This window comes from Lissotriton vulgaris, chromosome 2_1, assembly GCF_964263255.1.
Source record: "Lissotriton vulgaris chromosome 2_1, aLisVul1.2, whole genome shotgun sequence".
Classification (NCBI taxonomy): domain Eukaryota; kingdom Metazoa; phylum Chordata; class Amphibia; order Caudata; family Salamandridae; genus Lissotriton; species Lissotriton vulgaris.
This window is the reverse complement of record NC_141687.1, coordinates 1,833,359,982-1,833,378,971: the sequence shown is the minus strand read 5'-3', so window position 1 is coordinate 1,833,378,971 and position 18,990 is coordinate 1,833,359,982. Positions and strand designations below refer to the sequence as shown.

General features: G+C 45.4%; 1 protein-coding gene across 4 annotated transcripts in view; it reads right to left on the bottom strand.

Moving 5' to 3' along the window:
- The window catches only part of ITGA11 (integrin subunit alpha 11), a 592,938-nt gene that overhangs the window by 121,893 nt on the left and 452,055 nt on the right, over positions 1-18,990 (bottom strand). For all 4 annotated transcript variants that reach the window (XM_086957973.1, XM_086957974.1, XM_086957976.1 and 1 more), the window contains 2 exons: positions 7,478-7,685; positions 432-530 (listed from right to left, as the gene is read on the bottom strand). In XM_086957973.1, coding sequence (XP_086814099.1) covers positions 432-530; positions 7,478-7,685 — 307 coding nt within the window. The remainder of the gene's footprint in view (positions 1-431; positions 531-7,477; positions 7,686-18,990) is intronic.

Genomic DNA, 18,990 nt, shown 5'->3' with positions numbered 1-18,990 from the left:
ACAAGTCTCTCCTCTGCAAGCTCCAGACGATACAGAACACCGCAGCCAGACTTGTCCTAGGGATCCCCGGACATGAGCACATCAGCCAACACCTACGGAACATCTATTGGATCCCCGTTGAGAAGAGAGCCACTTTCAAGATACTCACCCATGCCTACAAATGCCTCAACAACACAGGGACCCAATACCTCAATGAGAAAAATACTTAGAAATTAAAATATACAAGCCTCACAGCACTCAGCAGTAAAGATGTAAACCAGCTGGTGTACTGAGAGATGATGATCCATTCCATTGTATTCTGGGAGATGATATCCAGTCTTTACAGTGTTTGGAGGCAATGATGTACTACATCCACCCTACCCTTGCAACTCTATGAGTTGATTAAAGCAAACATCTTGTGTAGTCAAGTAATAATCCCTTGGTTTTCTTACCCTAGCCTTCGACCGGAAAAATGGAAAGCTGATATTGCAGATCTTGGCGTTGGGAAGTTTGACTCCGTTCATGCAGTCTATCTTTATATCTGTGTCCTCCTGTGGTAGAAGAGAAGGGGACAATACATGATACAATGAAGGTTTTCTGCTTAGTCTATTTGGAAAGTGTTAATGTTGGTAGAAGTGAACTAATTCTTTCAGAAATCGAGAAAATTGAGTAATGTTTTGCTTTTACTTGAGCTCCATATGATCCACTGACTTCTGCTCCAAAAATACATATCAAATCAAGACAAACTTAATTTGGCTGCAATAACAGCTTTTAAAGTACATGCAGACACAATACATTAAAAGAAAACAATGGTTGATACTAATAACCCAATTCAAATAACATGCACAACGACTGCTATGTCTTAATAAAAATAAACTATTATGATAATCATAAAAGCATCAAAAATGTATTGTTTCATATCATTCTCTATTTCTAGTAAGTTGATAAAATGAATCGCGGCATAACGCACCTCGGGGCTCTTAAGTTGCTGTAAAATGAAAAATGCTTCCTTATGAGATCTGATGTTGGTTCTGTCTAATATTGGGTTCAGGAGCGTTTTCGGTGGGTAGTTTAAAGCGTGCAGAATGAAATAAAGTGCACAGTGCTATGTCCGGGCCTGTCATCACAGGAGCATATGGGAAGGGATGTAAAGCACAACTCTTGGGTAGGGAAGACCAACAAGAAGTGAACAAGATTAAAGCGCAGCTTTGTAAGGAGGAATCTATTCCATTCGTTTGAGATGAATTGTAAGTATTCCTCTGGAGCAGGGCTTACAATTGTGGTCCAAAGGGGTATACCTGACTGCCTGGCATATAATTCTGCCTTGTGGGCGTTATGGCGCCATTTAAAAAAGCGGCCTTTTGCCAAATAAAGTGCCAAGTGCAGAGAATTTTCAGGATCGGGGAGAGGATCTTGCCTAATCGCTAAAGCGGTCGACCTCGAAGCTGGGGAATTTGGTTTGAGTCTCGGCACGGACGCCCAACATCCTGGGATTCTGAGCAAATCACTGAATCTCCCCATGCCTAACAAAAATGAATGTGTCCATCTGTAACGCAAGTGGTGCTCAGGTAAAGCGCTCTGAAACCCTCAGTTCAAGTTTGTGCTAAATAAAACTCTAAAAGAAAAAAAGTACAGCTCTAGAACCTTCAAATTGTTCAAGCTTATTTTAACGTATGTCAGCTAGGGAATGTTCAAAGCACTTACTAGGGCAAAGCAATCCAATAGTACAACTCTCGTAAAATGGGCTTCCAGTTTTGTCCACACTCTTAACCACAATAGCAGAGGATGTAGTTTTATATAATCCTCCACAAAGCCAAGACCAACCTCAGCATGATTGTGATTGCGGTACAGCCAAAAGGCACCATAGATAGTATTACCCTGCCCAAGATTTTAACAGTACTGTCCAGCAGTGGAATAGAGTGCTAGCAACTAGGCAGACCTTTGTCCCCATTTTTGGGTCTCGCCTATTACATCGAGCAGGGATAAATCTGCAAGATTTATAGTAAGCGGTTCAAAAAGTCTACCAAACTGCGGATCGCGTACAGTTCATGTGAGCTATGCGTGTGCACAGAGCCAGCCACGCGACACACCACCATTTGTCTGTGCCTCGGCATCAGACCTCAGGCTGCCGCTCCCCCGCCCCCTCGCGGGCACTTCGCACACCATTTGTCTGAGCCTTGGCATCAGACTTCAAATGAATGCGCTCCCGCTCCCCCGCCCCCCGCCACAGCAATGCCAAGAGCTTGGTTTTTCTTTGCATCCAGTTCTCAGGGAAGCTGTGTTTTGTTCGGCGTTTTCTGCACCTTTCTTGTTTTTTGGGGGACGAAAGTGAAAGCCTACCGTTCTTGTTTACAGTAGCCTCGCTCCTCAATGCTGTTGCTGTGTTGCAATCTCTCTAGGGACACTCAGCTTGAAAACACTTGACTTGCTAACTGCAATGCTACATTCGCTATGCTTTGCCTCTAGACACGTTGATTCCTCGCAGACTGTGCTGACTCTGCCCCTCCTGATTCTGAAACTGACCAACGCAGTCACCACACAGTCTCTTCTCTCTGTCTTATGATGTCTGCCCACCACCATTTACTTGGGACCTTCACCCTCACACCTCCTCACCCTCACACACCCTCACACCCTCTCACCCTCACACACCCTCACTCACCCTCACACCCTCACCCTCACCCCCTCACCCTCACAACCCTCTCACCCTCACTCACCCTCAAACCCTCACACCCCCACACACCCTCACACACCCTCACCCTCACACACCCTCACCTCCTCACCCTCACACCCCTTCACTCTCACACCCCCTCACTCACCCTCTCATCCTCACTCACCCTCACACACCCTCTCACCCTCACACACCCTCACCCTCACACACCCTCTAACCCTCACATCCCCTCACCCTCACATCCCCTCACACTCTCTCACCCTCACACACCCTCACTCACCCTCACCCACCCTCACACACCCTCACACCCTCACACCCTCACCCCCCCTCACAACCCTCTCACCCTCACCCCCCTCACCCTCACACCCCCTCACCCTCACCCCCTTACCCTCACACACCTCCTCACCCTCACACCCCCTCACTCTCACACCCCATCACCCTCACACCCTCACCCTCACACCCCCTCACCCTCACACCCTCACACCCTCACTCACTCTCCCCCTCACACCTCCTCACCCTCACTCACCCTAACACCCTCTCACCCTCACACACCCTCACACACCCTCACCCACCCTCACATACCCTCACACCCTCAACCCCCTCCTCACCCTCACAACCCTCTCACCCCCCCTCACCCTCACACCCCCTCACCCTCACACACCTCCTCATCCTCACACCCCCTCACTCTCACTCTCACACCCCATCACCCTCACACCCTCTCAGCCTCACCCTCACAACCCTCACCCTCACACCCTCTCACCCTCACACACCCTCTCCCCCTCACACACCCTCTCACCCCTCTAACCCTCACACCCCCTCACCCTCTCTTCCCCTCACCCTCACTCACCCTCCCTCACCCTCTCACCCACCATCACCCACCCTCTCACACACCCTCTGACCCTAACACACCCTTTCACCCTCACACACCCTCTCACCCTCACCCACCCTCACCTTCACACCCCCTCACCTTCACACACCCTCACACCCCTCATCCTCACACCCCCTCAACCTCACACACCCTCACCTTCACATCCCCTCACACCCCCTCACTCCCTCACCCTCACACCCTCACTCTCACACCCCTCACCCTCACACACCCTCACACCCCCTCACCCTCACACCCCCTCACACCCCTCACCCTCACTTACCCTCTCACCCACCCTCACCCACCCTCACACACCCTCTCACCCTAACACACCCTATCACACTCACACCCTCTCACCCTCACACCCCCTCACTCACCCTCACACCCCCTCACCCTCTCACACCCTTACTCACCCTCACACCCCCTCACTCTCACACCCCCTCACCCTCACACACCCTCACCCTAACACCCCTCACCCCCTCTCACCCTCACACACCCTAACTCACCCTCACACCCTCACTCTCACACCCCCTCACCCTCACCCTCACACCCCCTCATCCTCACCCTCACACCCCCTCACCGTCACACCCTCACCCTCACACTCCCTCACACCCTCTCACCCTCACACACCCTCACCCTTACACCCCCTCACCCTCACACCCCTCACCCTCACACCTTCTCATCCTCACACCCCCTCACCCTCACTCATCCTCACACACACTCACACACCCTCTCCAGCATAGCATAACAAAACATAGCATAGCATAATAAACAAAGCATAGGATAGCAAAACAAAACATAGCATAACAAAACAAAACATAGCATAGCAAAACACAACAAAGCATAGCATAGCATAACAAAACATAACAAAACGTAGCATAGCATAAATAAAACATAGCATAACAAAACAAAGCATAGCATAACATAACAAAGCATAGCAAAACAAAACAGCATAGTAGAACAAAACATAGCATAACATAACAAAACATAGCATAACATAACATAAAACAATGCATAGCATAACAAAACATAGCATAACAAAACATAGCAAAACACAACAAAACATAGCATAGCATAACAAAACACAACAAAACATAGCATACATAGCATACATAACACAACATAGCATTGCAAAGCATAGCAAAACATAGCATAGCATAACAAAACACAACAAATGCGAGATCTATTGCATTGCAAATGCTTGTTAAATATGGAAATAATTTGTGCCTCTTGCCATGTTGGGACTAGTAGGCCTGCGATGGCAGCTCTTAGGACGTTTATGATTATGGGGCTCAGAATGGAAATAGGTTTATAGGGTATCCGTCCGGGCCAGGCCCTTTTCCCAGCGGGACTCCTTCCTATTGTTAAGATTGCATCATTGGTTTCGATTGATTGACTCAAGCGAATGGCAGGGTTGTGATCATAAGTAATTTCCTCCATGCTCGATTGTGCCTGTTTCTGATTGGTTGGGTCGAAGATTTTAGAAAAGTGCTCTACCCAAACATTGACAGGGATGACTGTGTCTTTCTGTGGTTTGTCATAACTAGAAAAAAGGAGTGATTTACTGCTTTCTAAAAGACACTGCAATTCTTCATTTTGCCTGCAATCTCCTGATCTTCCCAGGCTTTTATCCTTATTTCTGTCTTTTTAGCTGTAATGGCGGCCTTCTAAGCATTTCCGGCTGAGATGACGTTGTTCTTGACTTGTGGGTGCCCCTCTAATGCTAACCTCAGGCTTTTGTTAGCTAGGGAACATAAATGATTGAACTAACCAGGTTTAATTGATCAAGGACATTTACGCGTTGTTAGTGTTAATGACATAAAAGCACTTAGAGATGTTTATGCTGAATAATATCTATCGGGTCTCCCTCTTGCTGTGAGCTCAGCATGATTGCCTGTTGGTTTTTCTTCACAAAATCCTTTCTAAATTGGTCCTTATCCACCTGATCCCAATTACTTCGACCCCCTCCCTCCATTCTTAGTGTATTCAGTGACCCTGTTTGAAACCTGTGTGTCCTTATCAGCAAGATCAATGTGCAGGTATAATGTGAGTGGGTTGTGGTCATTAATGCACCTAATCACTACCTCATAATTCATCAAAATAGGGACCAAGTCAGATAAAAGCATCATATAATCAATAACGCTGCAAGTACCAACGCCATTGAAAGTCGGGGGCAAATTAATAGTAGGGGACTTGTAGTCCTGCACAAAGACCAAATCTTTAGACAGAATTATCCTGTTCAAAGCGTCCCCATATAGGGTATGTCTATAGTGTGTAATCGTTAAGTCTGTGTCATCCTGTAACCTACAGGTCGTTGCAGTTTTAGGATTGCAGATGCGAATGTTAGAATCCCCAGGATCCAAGTCTCCCTCTTCTGTTTGGCCTCCAATTTGAGCAGATATTCCTCTCGGTCATCGACATTCTTAGTCATCGATGAGCCAAAAATATTGTGATAAAAGTTTACCAGCAGGTATTCATAAGATTTTTGAAGCTTGAGGAGGAGTAGTTGATAGTAAGGAGTGCAATGCAATTCCTGCATAACTAGTCTAGTAAGGTTGGCAGAGACAAATATAGCCAAACCAGCTTGGCCCTGCCTGCAGATGATGGAATTGCAGGGCTACAAAATGTGGTGTACCCATTTATGTATTGTGGTTCGCAATCCCAAGTCTCCTGGCAGCAAACAATGTCATAATGATGAACAAACAATGTCATAATGATGAACTAAGTGCACCCAGTCAGGATTATACTATTTAGTTGGAAGGCCCACCACATTCCAAGAGAAGGCTTCTCAGTGCGGCAGGGAGTACCGTACTAACAGGGAGATCGGCCATACACAAGGTACAACCCTCTAGCGCGACAGAAGCCTTAGAGTGGGAGCCTGGTGGTCGATCCATCTGATCCACAGATGAAAGGGCTTCAAATCTGTTGTCGAATGGAAAACTGCATGATGAATTCACATTAGTGCCACATGGTTCGGTGTCAGAATCCTGAGATCTCAGGAGCCTTGTAGATCTGGCGGATGGGCGATATAAAAAAGTGTCAACGGTGTGCTTTAACATTTTCATTTAGGTTAATTAGGGAATATAGACAATGTATCATCGCCCAGGTATAGACAATGTAGCATCGCCCAGGTATAGACAATGTAGCATCGCCCGGGTAAAAGAGGGATTTGAAAGTTGATGATAATTCAGTCCCCTGGAGAGGCCTTTGTCCGCTTACCAATCCAGGTAACTTTTCTTGCGGATAATATCTAGGCAAACAGATTACATGTCCAGACATAGTGTTTCCTGGGCCAATGGACAACTTTGTTTAGTAAAAATGCATGATCTTCTGTATGAGGGTGCTCAACTTTGGGGCCATTTTCAAACACAATAATACAATGGGTACATTTTGGCGGTATTTGAGGGCAAATGCCAACATCTTCATTCAGGTTGCTATGGCGAAGCTGTACATAGCGCTTAGGTTGTAAAACCTCCTTCTGAACTTCTGGTCGGCCTAATCCACTTTGTCATATGTGGTCCGTCTGAGCCCCTGGTGTGTCATTGCCCACACATGGACCTGCATCAATATATAAGTTTACAGTGGCTACACAGGATGAAGGCTGTAGATATGAATGACCAAAAGAGTTCCTGGGTTGATCACTGCAAGCTACATTCTGGCTAGAATTGCTTCTTGGTGCTTCAACACAGTCAATGTGGTGGTTCAGACACACTCCTCTAGTTTTATCTTGGGCAGATTAATTAGTATAGAGGAGTGATTGCAAGATTGTGGGTGGATGCTAATTCTGGCTTGGAGAAACATCTCACTTTATGGGTGTGGTGGGAGCATAGAGGGCATTCCTTGTTTTCAGAGGTTCTTCTAGATAAATGTGGTTTTCATTTTATGGAGGTCTCAACTTGTATAGATCTTACTAGTTCAGAGGCTAGCCTTGGTATGCAGGTAGGTCACCTATTTCTGAGTCTTACCTTCTGGATGAGGCTGGCAAATTGCAGGTTCCTAGAGTAGGTGATGTTGAGCACAGTGTTGTAGGCATTCTCTCCTTTGTTCTCCAGTGTGGCCTCAATGGCAATGCGCCTCCTTGTGCTTTCAATGATGAAGACAGAAGTGTCGAAGGATGCTGTGTAAGTGGCACAGTCTGACGTGGACCTCCGCATGACTGTTCGGCAGTACTCCCTGCAAGAAAAGAAGGGACTTTGTCTATGTCAAGATAAAGAACCTGGGTAGCTCGGCTTGGGGTATCGGTATGATGGGAACAGATTAGGATGCAGGTCACAGCATGCAATTCTTGGGTACAGAGACCATGCATAGCATATACACTAAGGGGGTCATTAGGATGGCGGTCTGACTTTGTCCGCCCGCCATCCCGACGTAAAAAGGGACCGCCCGCCATAAGGGCGGGGGTCCTGTGGGGGCCATTAGGATGCACCCGCCCACCGCAATGCTAAAAATGCAAGTCATGCATTCCAATGCACAACGTGACAGGCACCGCGCGGTGCCTGCCACGTTGTATATTGAAATGCAGGGGGGTACCATAGGTACTCCCCCATGTGCACCCCCTACCCCCAGAATCCCTGGGGGCTCATAATGGGCCCCCGCAAGAGATTCCCACATGCTTTTCCGTGGCGGTAACGCTACCACGGAAAGGCATGTGTCCATCCCCATCATAATATGGATGGCGGTGTCTAGCAGACACCGCCACCATATTAAACTCTTTTCCGCCTGGTCGACTTGTCGACCGGGCGGAAATGCGGCGGACGGTCTTTCCGTCCTCCGTGGTCCCCCCCGCCATAGTAATATGGTGGGGGAAAATGGGTGGCGGGCGGGGAAGGATGTAGGGCTGATCGCCATTGCAATGCGGGTGGTGGCGATCCGCCCTACATCCTATTGACCCCCAAAGTATCTAAAACCGTCATAGCTCACAGAATAAATTCCTCTTTTATGCTATGCTACCAACTGTTGTAGCTGTGTACGTGATGTTGTGTGAAAGAGGTGAAAGAGATGACTATCTCATAACAGCGTATCCTGTTTATTTTTATTTTAGAGTTTCTTTTAGTGCTGCTAGTCTGCGAATAGTGACAGAGCACCTTATAACAAAGGTTAATACAGAGAATAAGAACTTGCACAACATCTGTAAGCAGAAGAGTTATAACATAATATGTGTGATAGTGAAACAAATATGAACTATCAATGTGTACTTATAAAGCGCTACTGAAACCTGAGAAGCCTTCCTGGTGCTGGCTAATTGAAACATCAGTGAAGAAACTGTGAGAGGACTGAGGCTACTTCCTGTTAAGCCAGGCTGTGAGGGTTTTTCTGAAGGCAAAATGATAGTAATAGGTAGTACGAAGAGTGGACGGTTGGTTATTCCAGAGCTGAACCACCTGCACTGAGAAAGCTCTGCCGCCTACTCGAGCTTTATTGAACTGAGTAACCTTTAATATGGTGGCATTGTTAGAGATACAGGATGTTGCACTTTATTTGAAAGAAAACACAGTCCTACTGTTTGGAACACCCATGAGGCAAGCATAAGGACTCAATTGAAATTCACATGGGCACTGGGAGTCGATGGAGCGAGTCCACAGTCGCTGTGATAGAGGCTCCTGCTGGTAGGCACAGGGCTAGCTTGGCCACGGCTGACTGGATCTGAGATAACTGCTTGATGAGCTATATGAGAGCACCTAAAACAGGCCATTTCCATAATTGAATCTGGTCAGAATGGTACTTTGTACTATTAACAGATGCCACTGACAAGGAAGTAAAGGTAAACATTTTTGTAGAATCCTCATCAAAGAGAAGCAAGAGACAGAGGGACTGATTTAGATCTCAGCAGACAAGTTACGCCGTCACAAAGGCTATGGATATCCCATCCGCAGAAGTATATAAATCCCATTATATCCCCAGGGGTTTATAGTTTGGCAGACGGGATATCCGTCACCAATGTGACAGAGTAACCCATCGGCCGAGATCTAAATCAGACCCAGAGATTTTATTTTATTGACATGGCATGAGAGTGAAAGATCACACACCTTTTGCACCAATAGATTCGAAATGTTACACATACTATTGGAGAAAGTAGGGGCATTTTATCAAGGAATGGTGTTACAATTATCGCCGCTTTAGCGGCAGGAAACTGCCACTAAAGCAGCGATAATGGGCTTGATAATATGCCCTTGAGAATTCCAATAGAAGCCCATGTTCTGGTGTGAACATGGGCTTCTATTGGAATTCTCTACGGCACATTATCAAGCCCATTATCGCCGCTTTAGTTGCAGTTTCCTGCCGCTAAAGACACGATCATTTTAACGCTGTTCCTTGATAATATGCCCCGATGTTATTAGTGAATGTGTAGTGTGATCGAAAGTAAGGATCAACTGCATGTCATCCACATAGCTAACACATTTTAGGCCATGTGACTTTGAATGTATGTTCTCCATCAATATAAAGGTAGGGCACTTAAAATATAGCTACAGTTGCAGTCTGCTGCAATTTAACACAGATGTATATATTTCTCCAATATTGTATCTTTTATAGATTCACATGCTTGAATCTTCCCCGCTGTCATGGTGGGAGTCCCACGGTAACAGTAGCAAAACAGTGTTAAAGCATTAGCATTAGACTCCATTGAAAAACACTAGTAGTTAGTAGCCCATTCACATTGGATTATTACACCCAAACTTTAGTCAATCAGAGCAGAGTCTCTTGAGCACTCATCCCTTGTAGAGCCATCATACCTAGTACACGTGTAAATATAATAATAGAGGTATGCAATTGGTGAGCCTGAACGGGGAGAGTCACAAGTGAATCTGTAACAGATATCAATACTGGAGAACCACAGTGTACAGGTAAGTAACTTGAGTTTTCTCCAGTATTATATCTTTTATAGATTCACATGCTTGAATTAGAAGTGTAAGCAGTATCCAAAAGGCAACAGTGGTGGGTAAGGCGAACCATCCCACCATACGACCCAAACTTAAATACTATGGTCGAAAAAAATATATTGGAATTGCAAAAAAGCAAAAGGCACATTGCATAGCATTAACTAATTAAAATGAAAGTACATGGTTTTGAAGATATTGACTTGTTGGCATCGAGAAGAAAGGCGTTCTTGATGCCAAAACAAACTGCATTGCATAATCAGGGTGGGCACTTTTTGGAGTTTGGTGTCATTGAAATAAGTGTAAATTAAAAACCATGGATCCAAATGATGGAGGCAGTCGCTAGACATAGAGCTTAAAGAGGTAGGATGATACGGCAGAGTAGTGGAAAACTCTACAGAAGATAGGGGTATTCTAATTAAAGGTCCAAAAAGCCATCTTTTGCATGTAATCTGATAGAAACAAGGTAAATGAGGTAAGCACTTAGACAGGAAGTCAGTACTCGTAGAGTTTCTTAGCATTCACTGTACAAGAGTCTATTAAGGTGCATATGTAAGCACTGTTAAGTTTCTGTGCTAATATTGAATTTTACGTATGCATGTGACACTGTATTTTGTATAGGTTTGTATTTCAGAGGGCTATGGGGGACTCAAGGATTACTGCACCTAACCGTGGTAGTTGAGGCCTTTTAGTCCTGATGTCCTGATGTCTGGTATACTATGGATCCTGAGCAACAGGGCCAATTAGCCCTTCTGCTCTTGATTCTCAGTGGTTGCTGTGAACAAGAGGTCAAAGGTTCTCTCTGGCAGCAGTGGAGGTACAGGTAAGTGAACACGACTCATAACTCAAAATGCACACAGTACGAACAATAAGTCAATGTGCAGTCAAATACCTACATTCATAAGAAAAAGAAGTATTTTATTTTTAACTCTACACATTCAAAGGAATAACAACGTTCATGAGCAATAGTTCAATCCCCTTGAGGTTGGGATCTAGTAGTTGTCAGTCTAACCGCTATTTCACCCTCTTTCTTACAACACGGGTTATTCTCCATTCACTGGTGGTCACATCCAGGAAATGGTTGCTAGAAGGCCATACTCAAGAGTTCCCCTTTTACTCTTAGGAATTTTGTAAAAAAAAGTGTCTATGGTGCCGCAGTACCTTCAGCAGCTAATCCCCCTGGGCCCCACAGGCCCAGTTCAAGTCTTACCAACTTCTACAGCACAGAAGCATTTGGCATTGCAGCAGGTGCCCTGACCGAGAGCACTCGTGAGTTCTGATCATGGTCGTAGAAGTCGAGCTGCTCGCGGTAAACGTGGCAGCACTCTTCAGATGTAGGCTCACTCTCCTAAGCGGCACGGCTGGCTCTCCACAGCAATTGGAGCAGCTTCCAGCTCACAAAGACGCTGTAAATCACATTGTCCCCAGGAAGGGAGTGGTGGGAGGGAGAAGGGAGTTTGGGGATTTATTTCTTTGGCTTCCAACAGCGACTATGTGATGCCCTCCTCAGTGTCTTCCTGGTCCTCAGGGGTCAGTCAGGGCTGATCTCGTGGTGTAGCTAGATCTGCTGGTCACAGCCTGACTCCAGTACTGGGTGATGGCCTGAAGTCTTTAGTGATTTGGTTCCTACAGCCCCTCCTGGCACATGGGGTTGCTGCGATGCAACTTAGACTCCTCCTGTGCAATTGCCCACACAACGGCACCGGCTAGGACTTGCAGCTGAGATGTTCACAAGTCCAGGCACGCTGATGATACAATTACTTGAACAGTCGCATACGGAGTCACTACAACAAGGCAGTACAGGCTTGGGGTCCTCTGCACAGTGCTCGATACTCGGTTCAGTCTATGGCGGCCCTCTCATGGCATACAACGGCGTTGCTGGACACAATCCGGCACACAGTCTCGACCTGATCAGTGCACAGCCAAATCCTCACACCTCGCACAGGGAATCATCACAATAAGGTTCCTCAATGGAGCTCTCTCTCTCTCTCCAATGCTCTCCTCTTCCTCACAGGGTATACTGGATCTTGGCAAGCAGGCAGGCACTGGTGCTAGAGGCGCCAGGGCGGGTGGTCCTTGTTTCCCGGGTAATATCCCATCACCCGGTGCACAGACAGAATATCGAGTTTTAAATATAGACATACACAAATATCGAGTTGGAAATATCGTGATACAGGTATATCAATAGCAAGAATATCGTGGCCATGAATATCGACTTTAAGGTAAGAAATATCGTTTTTGAAAATATTGGAGTTAGTAATATTGTTTGCAAAAATATAGATTAATATATCGATGTTTAAATTAGTGTAATGTATTTTAGTATGTATTTTGAAAGTATGTGATCTATTATTTTGTATAAGTATTGCTTTTGTTTTTTAATATATGTGTTCAATTTTTAGTAGTGATTAATTTTATGTCAATACTACTTTGCATTTAGCTCTGTAGCGGGTTGTGGGTTTATAGGTGAATAGGGTGGGAACTAAGGGGCTCATTACGATGGTGGAACGATCGCCACCGCTGGGCTGGTGGTGGCGATTGTTCCGCCATCACTTTGGGATTTACCCACCACCATATTAGGATGGCGGTGGGTATCGTGGCGGATGCAAGGTCCGTCTGCCGCTTTTCCGCCAGTGGCAATCGTGATGATTGCCTGGCGGGCCTAGCATGGCCACAATATGGTGGCGGTGCCTAGCAGGCTCCGTCCGCCTTAATAGGATGTATGTGGCCAGGCGCCTTTCCCTGGCGTGGATGCCGCAATGGAAAGGCTGGCGGGGATTAGGTTTGGGGGCCCGTTGCGGGCCCCCCTTGTGGGGGGATGTTGCTGCACTGGCAGGTACCCATGGTACCCCCTACATTTCTATGCACAAGGTGGCAGGCGCGTTGTGCATTGAAATGCACAACATGCGCTCTTTCAACACGGCAGCGGTGCTGTAGCCAGCAGCCCCGTCTGCAATGTTAAAATGCTGGATGCGGCCGCCACGGTAGCGGTCGCATACTGATTTGGAGTGCGGGACCGCCGCTGCGGCGGTCCCTTTTCCGCAAGGATGGTGGGCGGACTGTAGTCCGCCTGCCCTCCTAATAACCCCCAACTAATATCGATTAATTCATTTATTGGTAATTAATTATGTTAATTGAGTCATTTTTTAGGAATGCGTGGTGGGGTTGATAGGGGAATAGGGTGGGAAGTAATTTATTTGAAATTTATAAATAATTAATTGTTACATATTGGTAATTAATTAATTAAAAATTAAATATGGCAATTGGGCAATCAATTTGAGATGTGAGTTGTGGGGTCTATAGTGGTAAATTATTTACAATTAATTAATAAGTTGTTGTTAATTGATAATTTAATAATGTAAAATTAGTAATGGAAATTGTGTAATGATTTTTAGGTGTGTGTTGTGGTTTTAATTGGGGTAAAATGTAAATGTAAATGTATTTGAGCTTATATAGCGCACAGCTACCCACAAAGGGTTTCCCGGCGCTTGCTTAGGGAACCCGTCCTGGTATTCCCCTGTGAGATAACCCCGGCAGGGTATCCACAAGGTGAAAGCCAGGCATCCCGCCGCGAGGGGCCGTTGTGGAGATTAAGCAAGCTATTGCCCAGAGTCGCAGAGTGTGAACCCGTGAGTCGAGAAGGCACCGGAGCGAGAATTATCGAGTCCGTGAAATTTTTTGAGCCCAAGACCCGCCGAGGCGGGGAATTGAACCCTGGTCCAGGGCCGATCTCAGCTTCCGGGTCTGCCGCCTCTAACCCCTGAGGGTGGAAAGTATTTTAGGTTTTATTAATTAATAATTAGTTGCTCATTATTAATTTATTAATTGATACATATTTTTGGTAATTGTTTAATTTTATTTTGTGTGTGGATTTTTGTTTTATAGGGGTAATGTTGGTGAGTAAATTAATTTGTAACTGTTTTAATTTGTTTTTTAATTAATATTTGTTTATTTGATAATTAATTATGTTAATTATGGAGGTACACGTTTTTAAAAATGTAGATGTGTGTTGAGAATTGTGTGGTGTGATAGGGTAGGAAATAAAAAATATTTATTTTATGTAACAATTAATGTTTTTGTTTATAATTAATTTCTATTAAATATAGATATTTGTTTGAAAATTATTTTTTAAATTTGTATAAAATAATGTTTGTAGGTAATTTTTTTGATTTGTTTAACATTATAATATGTTTCTATCTTTTGTAATTTTTTTATATTTTTTAGTTTTTAACATTTTTAGTTTTGTAATTGATATTTTGTTTGTTTTTAATTTTGTATTGACCAGTGGGAATGTTAATTTTTATCTCTCTGCTATCCAACACTTTCCCTACTGTTGCACTCACTGTAGTGGGAATAGTAATTTGTACCCCTCCGCTATTCAACATTTTCCCTACTGTTGCACTCACTGGAGTGGAATAGTAAATCTTTCTCCTCTGCTATCCAACATTTTACCTACTGTTGAATTCACTGGGGTGGTAATAGTAATTTTTGCCCCTCCGCTATCCAACACTTTCCCTACTGTTGCACTCACTGGAGTGGGAATGGTAATTTGTACCCCTCCACTATCCAACACTTTCCCTAATGTTGCAGTAATTGGAATAGCAATAGTAGTGTTTACCCCTACACTATCCCATACTTTCCCTACTGGTGCACTCACTGGAGTGGGAATAGTCATTTTACCCTTCCGTTATCAGAACACTTTCCCTACTGTTGCACTCACTGGAGTGGGAATAGCACATTTTCCCCCTACGCTCTCCAACATTTTCCCTACTGTTGCACTTACTGAAGTGGAAATAGTAATATTTTCCCCTCCGCTATCCAACACTTTCCCTACTGTTGCAGTCACTGGAGTGGAAATAGTAATTGTTCCCCTCTGCTTTCCAACATTTTCCCTTCTGTTGCATTCAATGGAGTGCAAAATGTAAGTTTAAAAAGATTTTATGTTATAGGTGTATGTATATATATATATATATATATATATATATATATATATATATATATATACATATATATATATTTGTAAATTTTTATATATTTATAACATTTTAAAATGAATTAAAATGATTAGTTTATTAATTATTTTGAAGTAAATATACATTTATATATTACTTGTTATATATGTATGTTTACATTTTTCATTACATTTATTTATTATATGAAAAAAACGATATTTTGTACATCGATATTTCCTACATCTATATTATTTTTTTGATATTTTAGTCATTTACATTATAAAGAGGATGCCAATATTTTGGCAAAAAAAACATTTGTGTCGATATTTGTGTATGGGGATATTTTGGTCATCGATATTATATCAGTGATCTCCATCACCCAACAGAGAGACTAGCAAGCCTTGGCAATCCTGTTCACAGGCAGAAGTCTTGCAGAATTCCCCATCTCACAGAATTTCCCCATCTGGTTGCTTGGTAGATGAAATAGTTTGGGGCCTCAACCTCCCTTTCTTGTAGTCCTCTTTCCAGACACCAAAATGTGATTTTGGGTAGGCCTGGGCGGTGAACTTCCCTCCGTTCGCGGAGTTTTCTGCACTCCGCAGAGCTCGCGGAGTGCAGAAAACGCTGCTCCGCAATGTGCAGCAGAGTTTTTTCCCCGCTCGCGATCGCGAACGTTAAGTTTGTGATCGCTTACAGTAAGTTTGCGAGCGCGAACTGCCGCTCGGATAGAATTTGTACCCGAGCGGCAGAAATACCAGCACAAACAGCAGTTCTCACTGCACTCCGCCACTCGTGGAACTTCGTGGAGTTTTTTTGCAACTTCGCGGAGTTCCGCGTAGCAAAACTCCACGAACTACGGCCAGGCCTGATTTTGGGTCTGATTCTTTGAAGTTTTATTTTGGGGTTCTTGTTTTTTTTTATGCGTACACTTCTTTCTCCTTGAAAGTATGTCTGTCACAGCAGGCAAACTGATTGGCCCACAACACAATTAATGGGAGTGACCAGAGTTCACACCTGGAAGTCAGCCACAATGATGTGTGCATCAAAAGGTTAATCCCAGGCTCCCAGTCCTACTTTGTGTGATTCCCTTAGTAGCCCCATCTCCTTCCTGAGATGTGCCCTGGCCCCTTCATTGTGATCTGTCACTGAAACAAAAAGCAACCTTTTGAAGTGAAAAGGGAGAGTCCCTTCCTTCAGCGTGTCCCACCCAGCTCACATGAAAGCAGCAATACACAAATCTGTCTAGGGGGATTCCTCTTTTCCTCATGTCTTCACCAAGCAGGCTTGGGCTTCCCAAAATGGAACTAACAGTCCTCCATATAATGTACCATTGCAGGCACACTTGATCTCACTGTATGTAAATAGCACTCATACTGTCCAGCATTGTTCCTGTTAGAATAGACCAGTTTGCACTCACGCAGTGCCCTATGTAAGTTAGCATTTGCTGCACCGCAGATTTTGCACTGTGCTCCACAGATAATATTTTATAATCATTGCCTAGCACCCAGGGCGACTATCGGGTGATTTACGGGCTGAGGCTCCTGGGCGCCGCAATTCGGCAGCGGCCATTTTTGATTGGGCACTCTTGCTTCAGGCGCTCTAGTCGCCAGTATTTAAACAGCCTACGAGAGCATATGAGTGATTGCTGCTCGTTTATCTCCTGAGGCGGAAGCCGGGAGGCATTGTCTGAGAGCGTTTTTAATTCTTACTTGTTACTCTGTCATTGCTTTTACTGTATTATTGCTTTTTGCCCCTTGTGTCCGCTCCCTCCCACTTCCCAGCATCCACGGAGTTTATCGTGGCGCTTCCCATATTTTAACACTCACTCTTGCTCTGTGAGGGACTCCGCAGATTTTGCACTGTGCTCCACAGATAATATTTTATAATCATTGCCTAGCACCCAGGGCGGCTATCGGCCGATTTACGGGCTGAGGCTCCCGGGCGCCACAATTCGGCAGCGGCCATTTTTGATTGGACACTCTTGCGTCAGGCGCTCTAGTCGCCAGTATTTAAACAACTGGTCATGACTCCGTGCAGCGGACGCGATCAGCGGCCGCGCTGTATTCGCGCCGGAGTCGAGCCAGAGTCCAGCTCGTCTGTGCCCGTCAGCGACAAGGAAGCGCCAGGGGCCAGCCATGCTGTCTCAGGTGAACCCTTATATTTGTCGTCTGTCTTGCGAGCTTTAAAACCCTCTAGGCTGCCCTGTCATCACTCCCTTACTCCTGAAACACTTGCCAAGACTTTTGTATGTGGATGTAACGACAAAGCCATCATGCTTACATCTCCGGATAAGGCTATCTGTTACCCCCCTCCACGAGGCTTCCCCCTTCTTCCACTGTCTACACGGGTCTCCTTCTGAATTCCCGCTCATTGGTCAAAAATAATATCTCCTTCAGAGATCTTATTTCACAGGAAAAGCCCACCTGGGCTTTCATTACAGAAACTTGGGCCACGGAGTCTTCTCAGCCGGACCTGATAAATGCTATTCCTGAAGGGTACTCGCTGGCCAGGATGGACAGAGTGGGTCGTGTGGGAGGTCTGGGGATACTGTATCTCAGCTCCATAAAATGCCGGACTGTCCATCTGTCCTCCCCATCCGAACACCTTCAGGCAATGCATTTTACCCTCATTCCCTCCCCCACTATCTCCTTTACCGGGATACTGGTCTACAGACCCCCTGGTCCTAGGTCGGCGTTCAGCTTTGAACTCATTAAGATCCTAAAGCCCTATATCGATGGGCCTAGTTTAACCATTTTAGGGGATTTTAATTTCCATTTGGAAAAGCATACTTCCCCTGATACTTCCCATCTGTTGGATGCCCTATCCTCCTACGGCCTGCCGCTGTTAGGGACTGGGCCTCCCCATTCAGCTGGCCACACTCTGGATGGAATATTCAGTAACGATTCTCGCCTCTCTATTGGTACCCCTTTCCCTCTGTCGTGGTCAGACCATTTTGTTGTCCCTTTTTTGGTTTTTCCCTTCTCCTATTGGCCTTCGGCCCTATCACACCAAGTGGGTCTTGAGAAGGAATTTTGGGGAGATCACAAATGACTCCCTCACTCCCTATCTGGCCACACTCAAGCCCTCATCTATTGGTGATGTTCACACGGCGGCTCTTGACCTCTCCAATTCCTTGACGGAGGCTGTCAACTCACTCGCCCCTGCCAGGCCCCACTATTCTGCTAGGAAACAGCCCTCAGCTCCCTGGTATTCCGAATCCCTTAGGACTCTTAGACAAGGATGCAGAAGGCAGGAAAGGCTTTGGAGGACACATCTTGACCCTATAGAGAGGGATAAGCATAGAACCCTTCTCAAAGACTATAAAGCGGCCATACTTAGAGACAAACAGGCTCACTATTCCAAACTTACGTCCTCTCTTAAATCACCTAGTGATCTATTTAAGATAGTGGATAACCTGACCCTTATTCAGATGCCTGACCCCATAACAGCTTCCCAGGTTCTGTGTGATCAGATCTCCACTTTCTTCCATGAGAAGATCTTGGATATCTACACAGACCTGGAAACCCTTAACTCCAGCTCTCTTTCTCCGACCTTTTCGGATGCACCAGTCCCTACCCCTTCCCATTCCCTTTCCCAGTTTCCTGCAATCACCTCTACTCATCTGAATTCTCTACTGGACAAGCTTAAGTCCGG